Raw genomic sequence first — 22052 nt, forward strand, 5'->3', positions numbered from 1 at the left:
TGCTGTTCTCATAAAGTGGGTTAGGAAGTACTCCCTCTTCTTCACTTTCTGGGAAATGTTTGAGAAAGATTGACAGTAATTTTTTTTTTTAATGTTTGGAAGAATTCACCAGTGAGGCATGAGAGGCCTTTTCTTTGTAGGGAGGGCTTATGCTTACTAATTCAATATCTTACTAGTTATTGGTCTAGTCAGATTTTCTCTTTCTTTCTGATTTAGTCTTGCTAGGCTTGGCATTTCTAGCAATTTGTCCATTTTATCAAGGCTATCCAATTTGATGGTAACCATTCATGATACATTCTCTTTTTATTTCTATAGAATTTGTCCCCCCTTCATTTCTGATTTTAGTAATTTCAGTCTTTTTTTCCCTTAGTCTATGTAGCTAAGGGTTTGTCAATTATGTTGATATTTCTGAAGGACCAATTTTTGGTTTCTTTGATCTTTCTCTACTGTTTCTCTATTCTCTATATTTTATCTCTGCCTTTGTCTTTATTATTTCCTTTCTTCTGCTAGCTTTGTGTTTAGTTTGTTCTTCTTTTTCTAGTTCCTTATGTTGTAAAGTTAGATTGTTGGTTTGTTTGTTCATTCATTCCTTCCCTTCTTCTTAAAACCAGAACATTCACTGTGCAACTAATCATTGAAATTTCTTGTTTTTAATTTAAGTATTTGCAGCAGTAAATTTCACCTTGGCACTGTTACCACTGTGCCCCATAGTTTTGGTATGTTGTGTTTTCATTTTCATTCATTTCTAAATACTTTCTAATCTCTCTAGTGATTTCTTCTTTGATCCACTGATTTTTAAAAAGTGTTAATTTCCACAATTCTGTGAATTTTTCAGTTTTCCTTTTGTTACTGATTTCTAACTTTGTCCCATTGTGGCCAGAGAAGATACTTTGTATGATACCTGTTCTTTAAAATCTATTGAGGGGGTGCCTGGGTAACTCAGTCATTAAGCATCTGCCTTCGGCTCAGGTAATGATCCCAGGGTCCTGGGATCGAGCTCTGCATTGGGCTCTCTGCTCAGCAGGAAGCCTGCTTCTCCCTCTCTCTCCCACTGCTTGTGTTTCCTCTCTTGCTATGTCTCTGTCAAATAAATAAATAAAATCTTTAAAAAAACTAATGAGACTGAACTTATAGTTTAACATATGGTCTATCCTTGAAAATGTGCCATGTGCCCTGGAGAAGAATGTATATTCTGTTGTTGGGGAATGTGTTCTGTATGTGTCTGTCAGATCTAGTTGGTTTATCATGGTATCCAGGTCCTCGATTTCCTTATCCTCTGCCTGGTTGTTCTCACCATTATTGTGAGAGGGGGTTCTGAAGTCTCTGACTATTACTGCAGAACTGTCTATTTCTCCTTCATTTCTGTCAGTTTTGCTTTATATATGTATTTTGACAGTCTGTCAATAGGTGCAAAAATGTTAATAATTGTTCTATCTTCTTACTGTATTGAACCTTTTATTAATACAGTGTCCTTCTCTGTCTGTTTTAACTTTTTTTTTTTTTTTAAATTTAAAGTCTATTTTGTCTGATGTCAGTATAGTTTCCCCAGCTTTCTTTTGGTTACTATTTGCATGGAATATCTTTCCATTCTTTCACTTTGAATCTCTCTGTTTTTTTGAATCTCAAGGGAGTCTTTTCTAGCCAGCATATAGCTGGAGCATGTGTTTTTATCCATTCTGCCAATCTCCAGCTTTTGATTACAGAGTTCAATTAACTTACATTTACAGTAATTACTGATCAGGAGGGACTTTTGTCACTGTGCTATTTGTTTCCCATACGACTTAGAGCTTTTGTCCCTCTTTTCCTTCATTCTTGTCTTTCATGTTAAATTGATTTTTTTAATAGTGAAATGTTTAAATTGCTTTCCCATTTTCCTTTTGTGTATATTCTGTAACTATTTTCTTGGTGGTTACCATGGAGACTACATTTAACATCCTAAAATTATAACACTCTGATTTGGACTCCTAGCAGCTTAATTTCAATAATACACAAAAACTCTGCTCTTCTAAAGCTCTGTATCCATCCTTTTTGGATATAACAAAATTATATTTTTATGCACCGTCTTCCCCAAAATATAGGCTAATAATTCTTTCAAGTGCCTTAGTCTCTCAAATTATGTAGCAAACAAAAAGTGCAGTTACAAACCATTGTTAAAATACTATTAGCTTTTATAATTGCCCATGTATTTTACTGAGATCTTTTATTTCTCTTATGGCTTTGAATTATTGGCTAGTGTCCTTCCATTTCCCCTGGAGGACTTCTGAGCATTTTCCACTGGGAAGCATCCAGTGGTTATGAACTCCCTCAGCTTTTGTTTATCTGCGAATGTCTTCATTTCTCCCTCACTTCGAACAATGGCTTTGCTGGATATAAGACTGTTGGTTGACTTTTTTTTTTTTAAGCACTCTGTATATACAGATCTCCCCCACTCTCTGAAAGTAGAGCATTCCTGTGAAACCTTTTGTAAGCTGAAAGTGTATAAACTAAAAAAACAATTGAAGCATTTTATAAAAGTGAAATATCTTCTTTGGATTTCTTTCAGTTAGCTAAAACAGGTATTAGTGTTGGTCCTTCATAAAAAGTGAAGTGGTATAAAGGAAACTTTCAGAGAGTGGGGTGGAAAGCTATATTGGCCCACTATCTTCTGGCCACCAAAGTTTCTGATGAGAAATATACTGAAGATCTTAGAGAATCTCTTGTATGTAGTGACTCATTTCTCTCTTGTCTTTCTATCTGTCTTTGGCTTTTGAAAGTTTGATTACAGTATGTCTTGGTGTGGGTCTCTTTTATTTCAGCTGGGCTGCCTGAATGTTTATATTCATGTAATTCCTCAAATTTGGGGAGTCTCAGCCTTTATTTCTGCAATTATTCCTTCTGCCCCTCTCTTTCTCTCATCTCGTTTGGGGACTCTAGTGCATATCTTGGTCCACTTGACAGTGTCCCACAAGTCTCTCAGTCTCTGTTTGCTTTTCTTCAGTCTTTTTTCTTTCTGTTCCTCAGACTTGACACCATCCTTTGTCCTATCTCCAAGTTTGCTGATTCTTTCTTCTGCCAGTTCAAATCTGCCATTGAATCTTCTAGTGGATTTTTCATTTAAGTTATTGGCATTTTTGGCTCCAGAATTTTTTGTTTGTTTGTTTCAGTTTAGGTTTTCCAGCTCTTTATTTATCTTTCCATTTTTGCTCACATATTGTATTCTTGGCCTTCTCCATATCTTCTTTTAGTTTTTTGAGCCACTTTAAAGCAGTTTTTAAAAAGTCTTTGGTATATCCCCTTCTTTTTCTGGGACAGTTTCTGGTGATTTCTTTCTTTACTCTGAATGGGCCATACGTTCCTGTTTCTCTGTATGACTTGTAATTTTTTGTTGTTGTTGTTGAATATTGGACATTTGAATCTAATAATGTGGTAACTCTGGGAATCAGATTCTGTCCCTTTCTTTCCCAGGGTCTGCTTTTTGTTAGGGTTTTTGTTTATTGTTTTCTTGATTGCTATAGGCTGTCTCTGTGCTGACAATCAGCCTGAGATGTAAACTTAAGATCCTGTCAGGTCTTTTATGAGCCATTTCCCGGGCATGCACTGTCACTTTATAATTTTCTGTATATGTAGTTTTGGAATATCTTAGTTTAATGTCTGGCTCCCCAAAGGAAAAAAGCTAAGAATGAAGGAGGTGGGTAAGGAGGCTAGCCCTTTAGGTCCCCTGAAAGTCACTTTAGCATGCAGGGAGCTTGTGACAAAGCAACAATAATCACTGCCTTTTTGTCTACACCTTTGGATTCCGATGTAGCAGAGGACAGATTCCCAATATTTGGAGGCCAGGGTCCTTTTTGCCCATCCTAGCTCCTGGAAGCTATGTGCAAGCTGTTTCAGGAACAGTACGCTGCTACCTGCTGTTTCAGGAACAGTACAGTGGCTGGCGTGGGGCATGAGTAGCTCCCATTATGCTAAGAGCTAAAAGTGACTGAAATTAACCACAATTTTCCACCTAAATCTTCCTCTGGAAGTTGCAAGCCTTCAACAAACTCAGAGTTCCAAAGGACTTACATCAGACAAATTCTGCCGGTACAACTGTTGTCCAAGTGAGAGACAGATTCCTGGTGCTCCTTATTCCACCGTCTTCCCAGAATCCTCTCACTTAATGCTGTAATTTCTTAAATATTTTATAATGATTTTATACACAAAAAGATAATTAAAAACATTTAGAAATGTGGTGCCTGGATGGCTCATTTGGTTGGGTATCCAACTCTTGATTTCCGACAGGTTGTGATCTTGGGGTGATGGGATCTAGCCCTGCATCAGGCTCCACACTTGGTGCAGAGTCTGCTTAAGATTCTTTCCCTCTGTCCCTTCTCCCACTCACGCTCTCTCTTCTCTCTCTCAATCTAATAAATAAATAAATAAATAAATGTTTTAAAAAAGCATCTAGAAATCACTTAACTTTAGATTCTGTGTTCAGAACCTACGAAGAGTTATAAAGGCATTTTTACTATCCATACATGTAAGTGGGTATGGATATGTGTATATATGTGTGGGCCTGGGAATGAAAACAAGTGTGATTATTTAGGGCTCCCAGCTTGAATTCAGACAAGGAGGTAAATTAATCTAAAAAACACAGACAGTTGACTTATTCCCTACAATTATTATCTGTAAACCTGAAGGTGAATGATCTGTTATAAGAACCTGAGGCCCAGTTATCAATGTCACTTTAGGAATATAGCAATATTTCTGCTCCTGATTAGGGAAAATTCCAGGGTTAGTTTTCTACGCTAAATGATCACAAAGCACTTTGGGACTCCCTATTCTCGGTCCAGTGTGTTTTTGAAGGAATCTGATGCTAGCTCTTCGTACCACAAATACTCACTCTTCCTCGTGGACACGGCCTCTACTAAGGGATCTTCAAGGAAGGAGGGAGACACACTGCTGCTGCTGGTTGACTTGTGTAGAGTTTCCTCCTGAGAAAGGTGGGGACAGAGAAATAGACTCCTAAGACATTAGTGCTTTCATGCTAATAAATTTTACTACTACAGATTTATTTCAGTGTGAGGCACCAAATTATGTCAAAGGTTCAAGGCAACTAGAAGACCTAGAAGGTATCTTAAATTAGACAAGCCTGGGTTTGTGTTCTGGATTTGTCCCTCATTAGAGTGATATGACACAACAAGTTTCTCATCTTTCATCATTTGGTGTTTAATACCCTCTTTACACTGTATTATTGGATCAGATGAGAAAATATGCTCAAAAATGCTTAACACATTACCAGGCACATAGTAAATGGTGGTTAATATCGTTATTAGAGAAATATTTAACACATTTATAAAAGTAATAGATTAGTAAACTGCATGAAGGTAGATGCTATGGGCCTCATTCATTGTTGTCAGCAACAAACCTACTGTTAGTAAGTGATGAATAAATATTAATATTTATTGAACAGATGAAAATAAACATTTCATAAAATATTGTATGAGTCTAGAAAAATGTCTACATTATGCAAAAGAAATTTTAAATTTCTATTACCAATCAGATGAGACCGTAATTTGTTTCAGATTATACCAAGATGAAGTACAATATTTACTCAAGAAAAACTTATTATCTACCATGTGAATGAGGATATACATGAACCACATGAAAACGTATGTCTATAATATCTACAGAAAACTGCTAAATATTTTTAAAAGTGGAAGAAAGAAAATTATTTTAAGATATTCACCTATGACTATGTGAGAGAAATCATGAAAATTCTCTCCGACCTACTTATTTAAGGTGACTTTGAGAACTCACTTAGCCATTCACAAAAAATAGCTTTACCTAAAACCTACTGCTAAAAGCACTGGTTTCACGCAAGCTACCATACAAAGGATCTGGTCAAAGGACAGGAGATGAAAAAAGGCTGTAAACCACAGAGTTCCAACAAAGAAGGTCTGAACACTGACTTCCCCATTCCTGGTACATACCATGAAGAATAAATCAAGCAATGTAACCAAAGCCCCAACCCTGAACATGGTGTAGAGGTCACACAAATCTCCAGAAGAGCTAGTGCGCAACTAGAATGCCCTCCTTCTGCCTATGGAAGGCCAAAAGGAAATAAAAGCCAAGAGTATCTCTTAGGAAAAGAAAAAGGAGCCATACACAGTAGTCCCAAAAAATTATGAGGGGAGTGCCACCTTGATTTTAACAGCAGAAACCGCCACACACCACCTCACATACCTTAGCCCACCTTCCCCAGAAATGTTTTTTTTTTTTTAATTTAAAAGATTTTATTTATTTATTGAACAGAAAGAGAGAGATCACAAGTAGGCAGAGAGGCAGGCAGAGAGAGAGGAGGAAGCAGGCTCCCTGCTGAGCAGAGAGCCTGATGCAGGGCTCAATCCCAGGACCCTGGGATCATGACCCGAGCCGAAGGCAGAGGCCTAACCTCACTCTTCCTTGGGGACACAGCCTCTAAGGGGTTCCCCCCAGAAACATTTCTAAAGCCCAATTTTACAGAATTCTGAGCATGTACATGTTCCACACCATTCCTCTTTACTGTTCTGACTTGCTTCCACTGTGAACAACGAAGAGCCCATCCTGGGGCAGCCAGGTGAGTGCAAGTTAGTTAGTAAGAAACAGATAAGTGGTGAGGACACTGGCATGGTGCAAGGCCTTTGGGATTTGCTCCCAGAAGCAGTTGGGGGGTCCTCTGCCCCTGCATGCCCACCACGGGCAGCTGCACCCAACTTCTCACTACTTGAAAACTAGTCTTCGTTAGGCTCAGTTCTGGCCCAGGGGAATCACAAAGACACTCAGAAGGTACCAGGGGACTTGGGAGATCAGATCTCCTCAGAGAGAAGTCAGTGGGTGTGGACTCCTACTCTGCTTGCCCCGTCACGTCCATTCCCTCAACTAAACACTTTCGGCCTGGCTGGAGGATCCTGATGGTCTCTGATCTCTCAAACGACTGCCAGGCCTGCTCTCTGAAACTTGCTTGTTTGTATTGTCTGATCCAGTTACTAGTCTCTGACACTCACTAAACTAGGCCCTTTCTAGTTCTACATCCTGACCAGTGACTCAACCAGGTCCTTGTTGGAACAAGGTCACTTCTGGAACTCCTACTGCTCCTTCACTGCTGCTTTGCTCCAAGGTGGTACTGAAGGATGCCAGACCAGAATTGTCTCAGAAACCAGTCTGGGTGATTAAAGAATAATTCCTTAATTCTAACTTGGATGAACATGGAGTGGTTGGAGCCAGCAACCACGACAACAAACAGAAGCCGGGAGGCTGCCTGTGTGTGTTTATTGTGTCTGGCAGGCCCTGAGAGAAGAGGGAGGCAAGGATGTAATTTCATTTTACACAGTGGAGATACACAATACTGATGCTGTAGACAAAGGGCTGGAGAGAGAGACTTGGGAAGCACCAGCACCCTAAGAGTTTCTGGAAAACAGACAGGACATGCGAGATCTTCCTTCAAAGGGCAGCAGGGGAAAGATGAAATCTGGAGAAGCCTAGCAGAGTTTTCTTTTGCAGACACGTCCATTGGTATTACTATTACCAAAAGAACAAGCTTCACTATGGGTAGGTGTGTGCGTGAGAGAGAGAAGAATCCATGGAAAATATTTTTCTTTTTCCTTCCCCAAAACAAAGGGAAATATCCTAAAGATAATACGTTTGCATTTTTTTTTTAAAGATTTTATTTATTTATTTGACAGAGAGAAATTACAAGTACACTGAGAGGCAGGCAGAGAGAGAGAGAGAGAGAAGGAAGCAGGCTCCCTGCTGAGCAGAGAGCCCGACACGGGACTCGATCCCAGGACCCTGAGATCATGACCTGAGCCGAAGGCAGAGGCTTAACCCACTGAGCCACCCAGGCGCCCCTACGTTTGCATTTTTTAACTTATTTTTAGTGCCATAATCTAAGACCATACAAATATTTCTGAACTTATTCTATCAACTATGACCACTGTACTGGTCTTTCCTGAAAAACAGTAAGTAACCCACTGTTTCATTTCCTGCTAAACAAATGAATTTCAATCCCAACTTTATTGACTGAAAGATGGGAAGAGATTAAGCAACAACCAAGGCCACATGGCTAGTAAAGGAGGTCAGAGAGGGCTTGCACTCTGAATGTGGAGTCAAGAGGTGTGAACCAGGCGGTCATGGGACTCACCTCAGAGTCAGAGCTGTCCAGCTCAGCCAGGGTTGGGGCTTTGAGGAGTTTCTTCCGCTGCAAAGGCACATGCTGTGCCGCACTCAACCCATTTTCTTTCGTTTGTGATGTTAAACCTCCATTTACCATCGATGATTCCACAGCAGTCTTTGGAGATTCAGGGGTAGTTACATCTGGTAAAAGAAAGGCAAAAGCTTACCTTTTCTCAAGCTAAGAAAGGTCATCAGTAGACCAAATGCACTTTCCTAAGTACCTGCACTTGGGAGCACAAACCACACAAGCCAGGTGACATGGCATTTCCACGTCACACAAATAGAACACAGAGGCTTGATATAATAATGCCTAGGTATATAAAAACATTTTTGTTAGATATTAACTGTCAGGTTAAAGAGAACATTTACATGAATACTAGATTCACATTTATACACTAAAATTTAGAGCTGGAAGGAATCCAGATAACCGACTATACCTTCTTAATCTTGCAGAGACCCAGAGAGGCTAGTTTCACTTTATAGTCTCTGAAGAACTAGTGATGGATGGACCAAAGTGGTGGCATACACAAAGCCATAGCAGGCATATGACTTTAAGATTTGAGAATGGTCTAATTTAAAAATCGAAATCGTGAATAATCTATAGTTATATAAACATGAACACAAAGAACCTGGGATACGTTTGCTTTGATAAAGCTGATTTAGATGATCCAGAATTCAGATCCGGGTGCGAAGGCAATACAACAGATCAAAGAAATGTGGCAGCAGAGTACAGAGTATGCAGAGCACAGAGCCCAAAGTACGCAATGTATGAGTACAGAGCATGGCGTCTAAAGAGTATGTCATACAGCACAGAGTATAGAGAGTACACAGTACTCTCACATAGTGCACAAGGTACACAGAGTACACAGGACAGACTATGGAATATACAGGAATATACAGTACAGAGTATAGGAATATATAGGATATAGCATACAGTACAGAGTATAGGACAGAGTATATTTTTTGTAAGTGAAGGAATTTATTTTGAATATGTATATTATTCATTCAATTTAATTTTTCATAGTGCATAGCTATGTATGGAAGTTTACAGGGAGAAATAAACATTAGAAATACCTAAGGATGGAAGTATATAGGCAAAGAAGACACTCAATACATACTCGTGAACAGGCTTAGAAGCATTACAGGACAGTATCCATTAGGAAAGAATGACAGCCACGCAAAAAATCTATCCAAATCACGGGAGGACAATGCAACCAGTATAAGTTATAGCTTATACTAGACAGGACAAAATTATCCGTGTTCTTTGGATTGAAAACATAATATAAATAAATATGGCTTAGTTTTTACATCCAAGTCACAAATCATCTATAGAAGTAACAAGTGTGGATGCTGCATGTGATAAGAAAACATTAAAGGCCATAGTATATAATCTAGAGTATGTAGTACAGAGGGGAGTACAGAGAATACAGTACTACAGGGAGTACACAGAGCATAGTGTATACTGTATAGAATAGAGACTAGAGACTAGAGCACACAGTATAGAGTACAGATCACAGAACACACAGAGTGTGTATAGTAAGCGGTATAGAGTATACACAGAATGCAGTATATAGCGCGCACAGAATACAGAGCATAGAGTATACAGAACAGTGTACAGACTACATATAGAGTACAGAGTACAGAATGTATAGTACAGAGTACAGACTAGAGAGTTCAAAGCGTAGAGTACAGAATACAGAAGAAGAGTATTGAGTACATAGTACAGGGAACAGGTTATAGAGTTTAGAGCACACAGCACAGAATAGAAAGTACGGAGTATATAGAGTACAGAGTATACCTTACTATAATGTAAGATGCAGATGATTTGGGTTCAAAGTCTAGCTCTGCTGCTACCTGTCTGACCATGAGGAAATTGCCTAACCTCTTGTTTCATCATCTGTAAAATGGGCCTAACAACAGACATGGGCTCCTTTTGAAGATGAAATGAACAAGTACATATAAAAATACTTACTCAATACTGTGTGTACTAAAGGTAACACACAATAAACGTTGGCAATTACGGACACTGATTTTTACCTCCATTGGTAAGTAAATCGAGGCCCAGGGAGACTCAGCCAGTCACCCAGCTACCGTGTGGTGCAGGTGATATTTGATTCTTTGTTAGTATTGATTCTAAAGGCCACCTTTTTGCCCTTGTACCCTGTACTCACTCTTTCAGTGCAAGTGGAACCAATTTTCTTCAGTATTTCAAATGATGTGTCAAACACAAAGTTTAAAACTAACAAATTAGAGCAATTAAAAGCAAAAAAAAAAAAAAAAAGAAAGGAAAAAAATAAAGAAGTCACTGCATAATTTAATTTACAGACCAACAACATGAAACTGATCTTTGCACATGGAACAAGCAGTCTGTGAAACTCCTGTGGTTGAAAGTAAAGGGTACACTAAGCATAAAAGTGAAATAAGATAGGAGGGAGGGAAGGAAATCACTATAACTGCAGTTACTGTAAAATACAGCAGTTTCCCTCCCAACATACAATTTTTATACACTTGCAGTGTAAGCGGTGGATTTCCAGGGAACATTCAGTGAATAAGCATGTTCTAGTATAACCTTACTTGACATTATTAAAATAACCACATAAATTATTATAAATGATATGCATCTAGTTTAATATTTATACTTTTTGCTATTAGAGATCAAGAAGGTCAGAGCACATGCCCTTGTGAATGAGAAGAAAGGGTCTGAGTAAGCAAGGAAGGAGGGAGGAAAGGAAGAAAAGGAAGATGGGCAGATCTGTCAATCGTTTATTTAATACAAATTTTCATAAAAAATTTGACAAGACATGTGTTACTTTTCTTATTACCCTTCCAGATGTTAAACAGCTATAACAAAAATATAACTGGGGGGGACACCTGGGTGGCTCAGTTGGTTAAGCAGCTGCCTTCGGCTCAGGTCATGATCCCAGCGTCCTGGGATTGAGTCCCACATCGGGCTCCTTGCTGGCAGGGAGCCTGCTTCTCCCTCTGCCTCTGCCTGCCATTCTGTCTGCCTGTGCTTGCTCTCTCGCCCTCTCTCTGATAAATAAATAAAATCTTAAAAAATAAATAAAATCTTAAAATATATATATATATATTACTGGGGGGGGGCGCCTGGGTGGTTCAGTGGGTTAAGCCACTGCCTTCGGCTCAGGTCATGATCTCAGGATCCTGGGATCCAACCCCGCATCGGGCTCTCTGCTCAGCAGGGAGCCTGCTTCCCTCTCTCTCTCTCTGCCTGCCTATCCATCTACTTGTGATTTCTCTCTGTCAAATAAATAAATAAAATCTTAAAAAAAATATATATATATATATATAACTGGGGGAGAGGCTGTGCTGAGGGGGACTAAAGGGCAAAAGCAGGAAGTTTTTACACAAATTTAAAGGTTAAAAGCTTTAAATAAATCTTTCTTAGGGGGGTGTAGAGAGCAGTAGGCTGCCACACTTCACAGAATAATTGAGAAGTTCTCCAGAAAGCAAAGAAGGAAAAGATTAGGCTAACTGATTAATTTCTATTCAAGAAAAAAGGTAGTGTTCAAATACAGTATTGAAGCATATTTTAAAAGATCTTACTCTATAGTTATTTTATACACTTCCTATAGAATTGCTCATGTTGTTGTAGGTATTAGGCTTTCAAGAGAAAGCATACAGTTAAAACACACACATCTTTGTCTCCTCTTAGCTGCCCAGATTCCAGTTCAGTTGCCCACACTGCAGGTACCATAAGAAGGGAAACCATTGGCTTTCTGAGGTGGGTCTCACGTTTCCATTCCTCCAAGAGCTTCCCTATGGCTGAGACCACTAGTAATGCATGGAGGAATACTGAAAGTTTTAATGGTTATATATTTGATGCTTCAGAAAAAATTATATCAGATGTGTGGCTTTATGGATGTTTTTCCTTAAGAAAATTTTTAAATAAAAGGTCATTGATAGTATATTAAAATAATTTAAATAATGCTGGAGGAACTTAAAGCCTGGCAAAAATCTGACCTGAAGTTTAGGGAATACTGCTGAGTGACTGTGGCTGTCGTGAGTTCATTTCATTCTCAATACAGGAGATTTGAGAAATGACCCAATCGCTCTCTACTTGTCTGAACACTACTATGAAGTTGATAATTGTGTTTGAGCTCATTGACTGAAACTGAACTCTTTGACTGAAATAATAACCTTGTACTGAATTCAAAGCTTTGAGATAAATGGAGTTGATAAAAAATTATGTAACAGGTTTCAAGATGATCTTCACATTTAAGACTAAATACTGTGTGTGATTTTACCTCATACTATATATTTGTAAAAGACTCAGTGGAACTTATCTTTAAGAGAAATTTTTAAGTAGTTTGATTACTAATAACTTTCTGTTCCAATGAAGAAATCCTTATTATTACTTCAGTGTATCAAGTGAGAAAACAAAGGATTTGACTAAGACTTTATACTTCTATATAAGATGGAATGTCTTCAGAAAAAAACGGTGATATTTATAAATAAGCAAAAACATTTAAGATGCTAGATATGGCTTCAGAAGTCACATACCTCAGGTTCAATCTAAAATGCACAACCATGATATTAAATACTTTCTGTAATATCTTTATATATGTTAGATTCACCCAATTGCTGCCTTACTTGATTGGAGGAAATATGACTGTGATAGGCATTACATATTCATTATTTACACTGCAAAAATAAATTACACTTACCTTAAAGTTGAATGGATTGTTAAGATTTTCCACTAGGCATTAATATTTATAAGACATACTTAAGCAGCAGAAAATACTTCATTATGTCTTATTCTATATTTAAGTTCAGAGGCATTATCTATACTACATATTTAAATACTTGCTCCTTAGTGTGTTAATTTCCCAACTTCAAGAAGAGCTGTATTCCAATCCTTTTATTTAGGTTAAAAGAATGGATCAATTTTTTCCATTTATTATTTGGGATATTTTAATTGATTAGTAAAAATGCAACAATGAAAACATAAAAATATCTAGCACAAGAAATTGAGAATGAAGCATGTGGAAATCATGAAGTGCACTGAAAGTAGCAAACGAAAAGCAGTTGAAAGCCAATATAATTTTTTGCTACTCTTCTATATCATGGAGGTTAGGAGCTTTCCTCCTAAATCAGAAGCCACCATATAACTTATAAGAACAAAAAATACACTTCTATATAACGTGTGTGCGGGCATGCAAACTGTCCAGATCAGCCACGTGTGCTTTATTTATGTTAGACAAGAGTCAATGTGTTTAGATAGCCAGCCACTTCCCTTGTAGTCCAACTGATGGAAACATCTCCAGAAAAAGACACAGTCTCTAAAATATATACTGCCAACTTTTGGAGATTATCAGTAACAAATATGTACCAAAACATTTCTGAGTTTATTTTCCAGAACATTTTGGTAAGGTTTTTCTTTTTCTTTTTTTTACAACATTTACTCTGCAAATGGTTGTAAAATAAAAATTTTCAAATGGATAAAGAAAATAGAAAAAGCTCTTCAGTGGTCAGTCAAAAGTAGTAAGTGAAGATTGTAAAATATTTATCTGAGTTTTTCAAAAGCACAAGTGCCAGTGATACCTGAGACCTGGAAATATAAACAGAAATTTAAAAACAGTTGGGAACTAGTTAGCAGTTGGAAGGTGCTCAGTAAATTTTCATAAACAGAATAGGATACAAGAACTATTTGGCTCTTTAAATACGAATTTGTATATAAGCTATGTCAAAAATTTCAGGGCATAAGAAAGAAAACTGGAAGAAAATATTAGTGTCAAAATTTTATCTCATTTTACATTCAAAACAACAACTTCCAGGGGCACCTGGGTGGCTCAGTTGGAGTCTGCCTTCGGCTCAGATCATGATCCTAGTGTCCTGGGATCGAGCCCCATATAGAGCCCCACATCTGGCTCCCTGCTCAGCCAGAAGCCTGCTTCTACCTCTACCTCTGCCCCGCCCCTGCTCATGCTTGCACTTTTTCTAAAATAAATAAAATCTTAAAAAAAAAAAAAACAAAAAAAAACCCAGCTTCCAAAATGAAAAATTCTCACTTGCAAAATATTTTATTTGGATTAAGTTGGCTTTGAAAATTCACTCATATATAAAAGCTCCATTTAAAAAGGGACTGATATTAGAAATCAAATTTAGTCATTAATGGTTATGTTTCACTATTAATCGCTGTCCATTTAACAGCAGGGATCTACACTTGTACTGCAAACCCAGAACACACTAATTATACAGTTGATCCTTGAACAAGGCCAGGCAGGAGTTCGGGGTACAGATTTCCACCCCAGTCAAAAATCTGCAAATAACTTTTGACTCTCTAAAAACTTAACTACTAATTAAGCCCACTGTTGACTGGAAACTCTACTGATAATATAAACATCCAACTGATGCATATTTTGTATGTTATATGTATCATATGTGTGTGTGTGTATTCTGTAATCTTACAGTAAAGCTAGAGAAAAAAGTTTTTAGAGAAAAGAAAATATTAAGAAACTCATAAGGAAGAGAAAATGCATTCACAGTCCTCTAGGCACATTTACGGAAAAAACCTGTGTAAAGGCAGGTCAGGCCAGGCTGGAGGCAGCAGTGGGCCTGGTACCATGATGTATGTGATATTTTGCAGCCTGGGGGCTTTTGCAGAGCCAGCTGCCTGCTGGGCAGGAAGCCACAACGGCCTGGGGATGCAGTACAGCTGCCTCATTGGCCTGCAATGGCGGCCACCCATGAGTGGGAGGCGTGGAGTCCATGGTTGGTAGGGGTGGCCCCAGGCCAGTAGCAGCCCGCACAGCCCCTGAGCTCCATGCGTGGAGGACTAGGGAGCAGGGATGATGGGCATATGGGCTCCCTGTGCAGCACCATCCTGCTCTCTGGGACATGCCTTGCTTCAGCTCAGCATCCTGTCCACCAGCCCTGGGTATAGACCACCCTGTCAGCAACAGGGGGCAACCTGCAGTGCTGTTCAGTCTTGGGTTCCTGGGACCTGCTGACAACTTCAACAGGCCTCACTGGGCCGTCATGGGTCCTCGGAGGGCAGCAGGTTAGTTGCCTTCCATTTGGTCTGATGAAGACTGGGGTGGACAGTTGTAAATAAATGTGTAGCTTTTGCCGTCAACTCTTAAATAAAAAAAAAAATTCCTATAAGTGGACCTGAGCAGTTCAAATCCATGTTGTTCAGGGTCAACTGTATTTTACAACCAAAGCCATTAGAACATTATCTGTATTTTTATACTCTCAAATAGCGCTCAGAAGCCTTCACAACCAGGCTCTATCCAGAGGGAGCACTGGGACACCAAAGACAGCTCCTGCCTACCAACTGAGGAGCGGTGATCCGCAGAAGCAGCTGACAGCTTTGATTCTAATTACTTAAATATCTGAATGCTTAAGAGATTAAGTGTCAAAACTTTGTTTCTTGAAATTTGTTTCTATTCTCTTAAGGCAAAGCTCTGTTTTAGATTTTGACATCACTGCTTTAGAAGAGTGTGGGTGAGGGAGTGCCTGGGTGGCTCAGTAGGTTAAACATCTGGCTTCAGCTCCTGTCATGATCCCAGCATCCTGGGATGGAGTCCTGCACTGGGCTCCCTGCTCAGCCGGGAGTTTGCTTCTCCCTCTGCCCATCCCCTGCTTGTGATTTCTCTCTCAAATAAATAAATAAAATCTTAAAAAAAAGGGGGGGGGCGAAGAAGAAGAAGAGTGTGGGTGAGAAACAGTGAGGTAAGGATGGGCAGTCAAATTCCTTAACCACAGGGATGGCATAATGATTCTTCTATAATCCCTCCTAGGCAACAGATTTATTATTGTTTTAATCTTTTTAAGCACCTGGTTTTCAAATAAGCAGAATGTTTTATCTTACTGACCACAGCTTAGAAGAAGCCTTTCAATTTTCTTCCTTGACATGTTTGGACAAGCAGATGAATGAAATGTTTTCACAGAAACCACAAAACCCACGTCAGGTGTGAAAGAGCTTTTTTTTTGTTTTGTTTTACCTGACAAGTCAAAACTGTAAGACATGCTAAGTGGCCGCATTGCTGAAAAAAGAAAACAAACAATAAAAAGAAAATAATTCAGCTATTAGGAATATACAGGGAGGACAAAAAAGGGAGGAGGATTCAAGAAGACCGTAATGGCACATTTCATACTTTAAGGCAGAAGGTAGCGAATAAAAATTGGAACACAACAAAACCATGAATCTTAGTTTCAATTATATCACTAAGACTTGAAATGGAGTAACAATAAAAGAAAAAAAATAACAACTTTTTAAAGAACATGTTAAGAATGACTGCATGATACAGATACAAAACATTTTAAAGAAACATAGGATTTTGGCTTAAATATAATACGATTTTAGGGTACAAAATTTTTTAAATTTAAGAATAAATGTGTTCTTAAGTAATTTATTTCAGGATGAAAATCTGACCAAAATCTCTGCCCAAGGTGAAATACTTGATAAAAAAATCTCCTTTTGGAACTAGTTTCACAACGCATCACTATACTGCCAATTGTAGGCAATGCAAACTAGCAGCTGCAGAGAGGCCCCAGGAGCCAGAATGTCCGAGTGAATCTCAGCTCTGCCACTTTCCTAGCAGTGTGATTCTGGGAAAGTTACTTAACCTCTCTATGCTTCAGTTACTTAATCTGTAAAATGGTAAGAACGGTATTTATCTCATGAGAGTTTGTTAATGAAGATTAAATGACCCTACCAAAAAAAGGTGCTTGCACATAGCAAACACTGCTTCACACATAGTAGAAGTTCAATAAATATGATTTCTTAAAAACAAACTTATTTATTTCCTATTGAAATAATTAGTCCTAATATTTTTATTACATATGCTTAAAACCACTGAATTGTATAGTTTATATGGGTGAATTTTATGGTAGATAAATTATGCCCCAATAAAGGTATTTTTGAAAAAGCTTACTACAAAGATTTGATTAATTTGTGTATTCATGATAGTGAAGTTAACTATTTTTGCTGTAGCCCCCAATTTTTTTTTTAATGAGAAAAATTTTAATACACTTTTGAAAAACACAAAAGTAGACTTGAACAAAAGAAAAGATATATCCTGTTATAGGATAAGATTAGCCAAATTCATGAACTTTGGATGGCAATTCTCCAACTTCATTTTATAAATGCAAATGTGATCCCAATTTTATTATTAATTAATTTTATTAACATATAACATATTATTTGCTCCAGGGAAGCCCAGAAGTTTTATCAGTACCATCTATTCTATGACCTGGGCTGAGGGAGGACAGGCACCTTTACGATCAGAAGATGACAGAACCTCAGATACAGTGGGGATGGAAGTATAGGCATAATGGACAGAATATCTTCCCTATTCATGTCTTCCAGGTAGACTAGACTGCCTGTAGAGTTCTAACACCTAAATTTAGTAGACTGTAAGTACTTCTCAATATGTTTTTTTGGCAGATGTTTTTAAAGAAATAACTTATACTTAAAATCCAAAATTTCAACACACTATTAAAAAAAAAATGATATGAAGGTAAAGCATTGGGTTAAATCCCAACTACAACCAGGCAAGATGTTGGAATCACAGGTGGCTGTTTTTAAAAGCACTATGTCAACAAAGGAGATGTGTGTCTTAAAGGGGGCAAATAAAGCAATTATTTGTTGACAATCATTGTCTGATGACCAAGAAATAATATTTTAAGTATTTCATTCTAGTAAGTAAATTAGGATGTAACTTTTAAATAAGCATCTTACTGTTTTAGTTATCTACAGAAAAGTAGTTAGGAATTTTATACTGATGAGAATAATCATCCACTTACTGCTTAAAAAAACCCCTACATTTCTTGTAGAAATACTTTTCTAGATATGTCTCCTCAGGTAAGGGACATAAAAGCAAAAACAAGCTAATGGGACTACACCAAAATAAAAAGCTTTTGCACAGTGAAGGAAACCATCAACGAAACTAAAAGGCAACCTACTGAATGGGAGAAGGTATTTGCAAACGATATAATGGATAAGGGGTTAATACCCAAAATATATAAAAAACTTAAGTAACTCAACACCAAAACCCTCAAATAATACAATTAAAAACGGGCAGAGTTTATGAATAGACATTTCTCCAAAGAAGACATCCAGATGGCCAACAGACACATGAAAAGATGCTTACCATCACTCATTATCAGGGAAATGCAAATCAAACCCACAATGAGATATCACTTCACACCTGTCAGAATGGCTAAAATAAAAATATAAGAAACAACAAGTGTTGGCAAGGATGTGGAGAAAAAAGAAACCTTGTGCACTGGTGGTGGGAATGTAAACTGTTGCAGCTACTATAGAAAACTGTATGCAGGTTCCTCAAAAAATTAAAAATAGAATTACCATATGATCCAGTAATTCTACTACTGGGTATTTATACAAAGAAAATGAAAACATTAATTTGAAAAGATACATGCTCCTCTATGTTTACTGCAGCATTATTTACAATTGCCAAGAAATGGAAGCAGCCCAAGTGTCCATCAACTGATGAATGGATAAAGAAGATGTGGAATGGATAAAGAAGAGGTAAAGAAGATGTGTGTGTTTGTGTATATACAGCCACACAGTGGAATATTGTTCAGCCATAAAAAAGAATGAAATCGGGGCGCCTGGGTGGCTCAGTGGGTTAAGCCGCTGCCTTCAGCTCGGGTCATGATCTCAGGGTCCTGGGATCGAGTTCCGCATCGGGCTCTCTGCTCCGCGGGGAGCCTGCTTCCCTCTCTCTCTCTCTCTCTGCCTGCCTCTCTGCCTACTTGTGATCTCTGTCAAATAAATAAATAAATAAAATCTTTAAAAAAAAAAAAAAAGAATGAAATCTTACCATTTGCAGCAACATGGATGGATTTAAAGGATATGATGTTAAGTGAAATATGTCGGTTAGAGAAAGACAAATACTGTATTTGGAATTTAAGAAACTAAACAAACGAACAAAGGAAAAAGAGACAAAGGAAAAAAGATCCTGGTGGTTACCAGAGGGCAGGTAGGTGAGGGGATGGGTAAAACAGGTGAAGGGGATAAAGAGTACATTTAACCTAATGAGCACTGAGAAATGTATAAAACTGCTGAATCATTATATGTACACCTGAAACTAATATAACAGTGTAGGTTAACTCTACTTGAATTTTAAAAACCTACCTATTTAAAAAATTCTGTATTTCTGTAAAAGGCATCCGAATCAGCAAAGAAGTCAAACTCTCACTCATCACAGATGACATGATACTCTATGTGGAAAACCCAAAAGCCTCCACCCCAAAATTGCTAGAACTCATACAGGAATTCAGCAAAGTCACAGGATATAAAATCAATGCACAGACTTCAGTTGCATTCCTATACACTAACAACAAGAGAGAAGAAAGAAAAATAAAGGATCCCATTTACAACTGCACCAAAACCCATAAGATACCTAGGAATAAATGCTCATGGATTAGAAGAACAAATATTGTTAAAATGTCTATTCTGCCTACAGCAATCTATACATTCAGTGCAATCCCTATCAACATTTTTCACAGAACTGGAACAAATAATCCAAAAATTTGTATGGAGCCAGAAAAGACCCTGAAGAGCCAATGGAATGTTGAAAAAGAAAAACAAAGCTGTTGGCATCACAATCCTGGACTTCAAGCTCTATTATAAAGCTGTGATTATTAAGACAGCATGGTACTGGCACAGAAGCAGACACATAAATCAGTGGAACAGAATACAGAACTCAGAAATGGACACTATATGGTCAACTCATCCCCAACAAAGCAGGAAAGAATGTTCAATGGAAAAGAGATGGTCTCTTCAACAAATGGTTTTGGGAAAACTGGACAGCCACATGCAGAAAAATGAAACTGTGCCATTTTCTTACACCACACACAAAAATAGACTAAAAATGGATGAAAGAGTTAAATGTGAGACAGGAATCCATCAAAATCCTTGAGAAGAACATAGGCAGCAACCTCTGTGACCTTGGCCTGCAACTTCTTGCTAGACACGTCTCCAAAGACAAGGGAAACAAAGACAAAACTATTGGGCCTTCATCAAGAGAAAAAGCTTTCGTACAGCAAAGGAAATAGTGGACAAAAACAAAAGACAACCAGTGGAATGGGAGAAGATATTTGCCAATGTGTAATCAGATAAAGGACTAGTATCCAAAACCTATAAAGAACTTACCAAACTTAACACCCAAAGAACAAATAGTCCAATCAGGCAGGGTGCCTAGGTGCTCAGTTGGTTAAGTACCTGCCTTCGGTTTGGGTCATGATCTCAGTGTCCCACCTTGGGCTCCCTGCTCAGAGAGGAGTCTGCTTCTCCCTCTTCCTCTCCCCCTACCCCCTGCTCATCTCTCTCTATCAGATAGATAAAATCTTTTTAAAAAATCCAATCAGGAAATGGGCAGAAGATATGACAGACATTTCTCCAAAGAGGACATACAAATCAAATGGCCAACAGACACATGAAAAAGTGTTCACAATTGGCATCTGGGAAATATAACAATGAGATATCACTTCACACCAGTCAGAATGGCTAAAATTAACAAGTCAGGAAATGGCAGAGGTTGACAAGGATGAGGAGAAAGGGGAACCCTCCTACACTGTTGGTGGGAATGCAAGCTGGTGCAGCCACTCTGGAAAACAGTATGGAGGTACCTCAAAAAGTTGAAAACAGAGCTACCCTATGATCCAGCAATTGGACTACTAGGTATTTATCCCAAAGATACAAATGTAGTGATCTGAAGGGGGAACCTACACCCCAATGTTTATAGCAGAAATGTCAACAATAGCCAAACTATGGAAAGAGCCAGATGTCCATTGACAGATGAGGGGATAAAGATGTGAGATACACACACACACACACACACACACACACACACACACAATGGAATAGTACTCCACCATTAAAAAAAAAAAAGGAATCTTGCCTTTGCAACAATGTGGACAGAACTAGACAGTATTATGTTGAACGAAATAAGTCAATCAGAGAAAGACAATGATCATATCTCACTCATATGTGGAATTTAAGAAACAAAACAGAGGAGCATAGGGGAAGCGAGGGAAAAAATAAAACAAGACGAAATCAGAGAGGGAGACAACCATAAGAGATTCTTAATTATAGGAAACAAACAGGGTTGCAGGAGGGGAGGGGGTTGGAGGGATGGAGTATCCAGGTGATGAACCTGTGATATAATGAGAGTGGGCGTTATATAAGACAGATGAATCACTGAACTCTACCTCTAAAACTAATAATACACTATATGTTAACAAAAAAAATTCATAGCAGAAACTTGAAGTTCAAAAATCAAAATATTCTAGAAGCAGAAATTATGTATTTCAAACAGAAAAGGGTTTCAAAATTTAACTAATATTCACTGAAGAGGAGAAATAAGTGTTCTACCTCAAAATGCTGACTTTACAAAAGTGCTATAAAATTACTTTTTAATGTTTTTCTAAAGAAAAATCTAAACATTTATTAATTATAATTGTTTATAATTAATTATTTTAAGACTTCTATGAAGGAATATTACAACTAACCCTTGCAGAAGTAAATATCCAGTTTCTTCTGTCCCTAATCTGATTGATCTGATCATAGTATTTATACATGCATTAGTGTGAGGTTTTCAAATAAATATCTGTGAATCATATAAAAGGCCTGCATTTCTGAATTCAAATACTATTGACTCTAGATTTTCCTAATTATACATAGCAAATAAAAGATAAAATATTCTCAAAGCACTTGCCACCCTCTCTAATATCTTCTCATTCTGTTCTTCTCTGATATATGAATCTGTCTTTTGAAATACGACTGACTACTGCATAAGAAAGGGATGCTCTTATTTCTTGGAAGATGAAGTATATATAGATCATTTCCAAGCTCTATGTGCCACAATGAGGAGAGAAATCAAGCATAA

The 22052-nt window shown here is 37.9% G+C and overlaps 1 protein-coding gene across 4 annotated transcripts in view; it reads right to left on the reverse strand.

Moving 5' to 3' along the window:
- Window positions 1-22052, reverse strand: part of SPIRE1 (spire type actin nucleation factor 1) — a 187093-nt gene that overhangs the window by 20228 nt on the left and 144813 nt on the right. For 2 of the 4 annotated variants that reach the window (XM_059138678.1, XM_059138681.1), the window contains exons 9-11: window positions 16140-16181; window positions 8138-8310; window positions 4859-4949 (exon numbers count right to left, since the gene is read on the reverse strand). In XM_059138678.1, the coding sequence (XP_058994661.1) occupies window positions 4859-4949; window positions 8138-8310; window positions 16140-16181 (306 nt within the window). The remainder of the gene's footprint in view (window positions 1-4858; window positions 4950-8137; window positions 8311-16139; window positions 16182-22052) is intronic. The other 2 variants (XM_059138679.1, XM_059138682.1) reach the window with 1 other exon arrangement.

Source organism: Mustela lutreola, chromosome 11 (assembly GCF_030435805.1).
Source record: "Mustela lutreola isolate mMusLut2 chromosome 11, mMusLut2.pri, whole genome shotgun sequence".
In the NCBI taxonomy this organism is placed as follows: Eukaryota; Metazoa; Chordata; class Mammalia; order Carnivora; family Mustelidae; genus Mustela; species Mustela lutreola.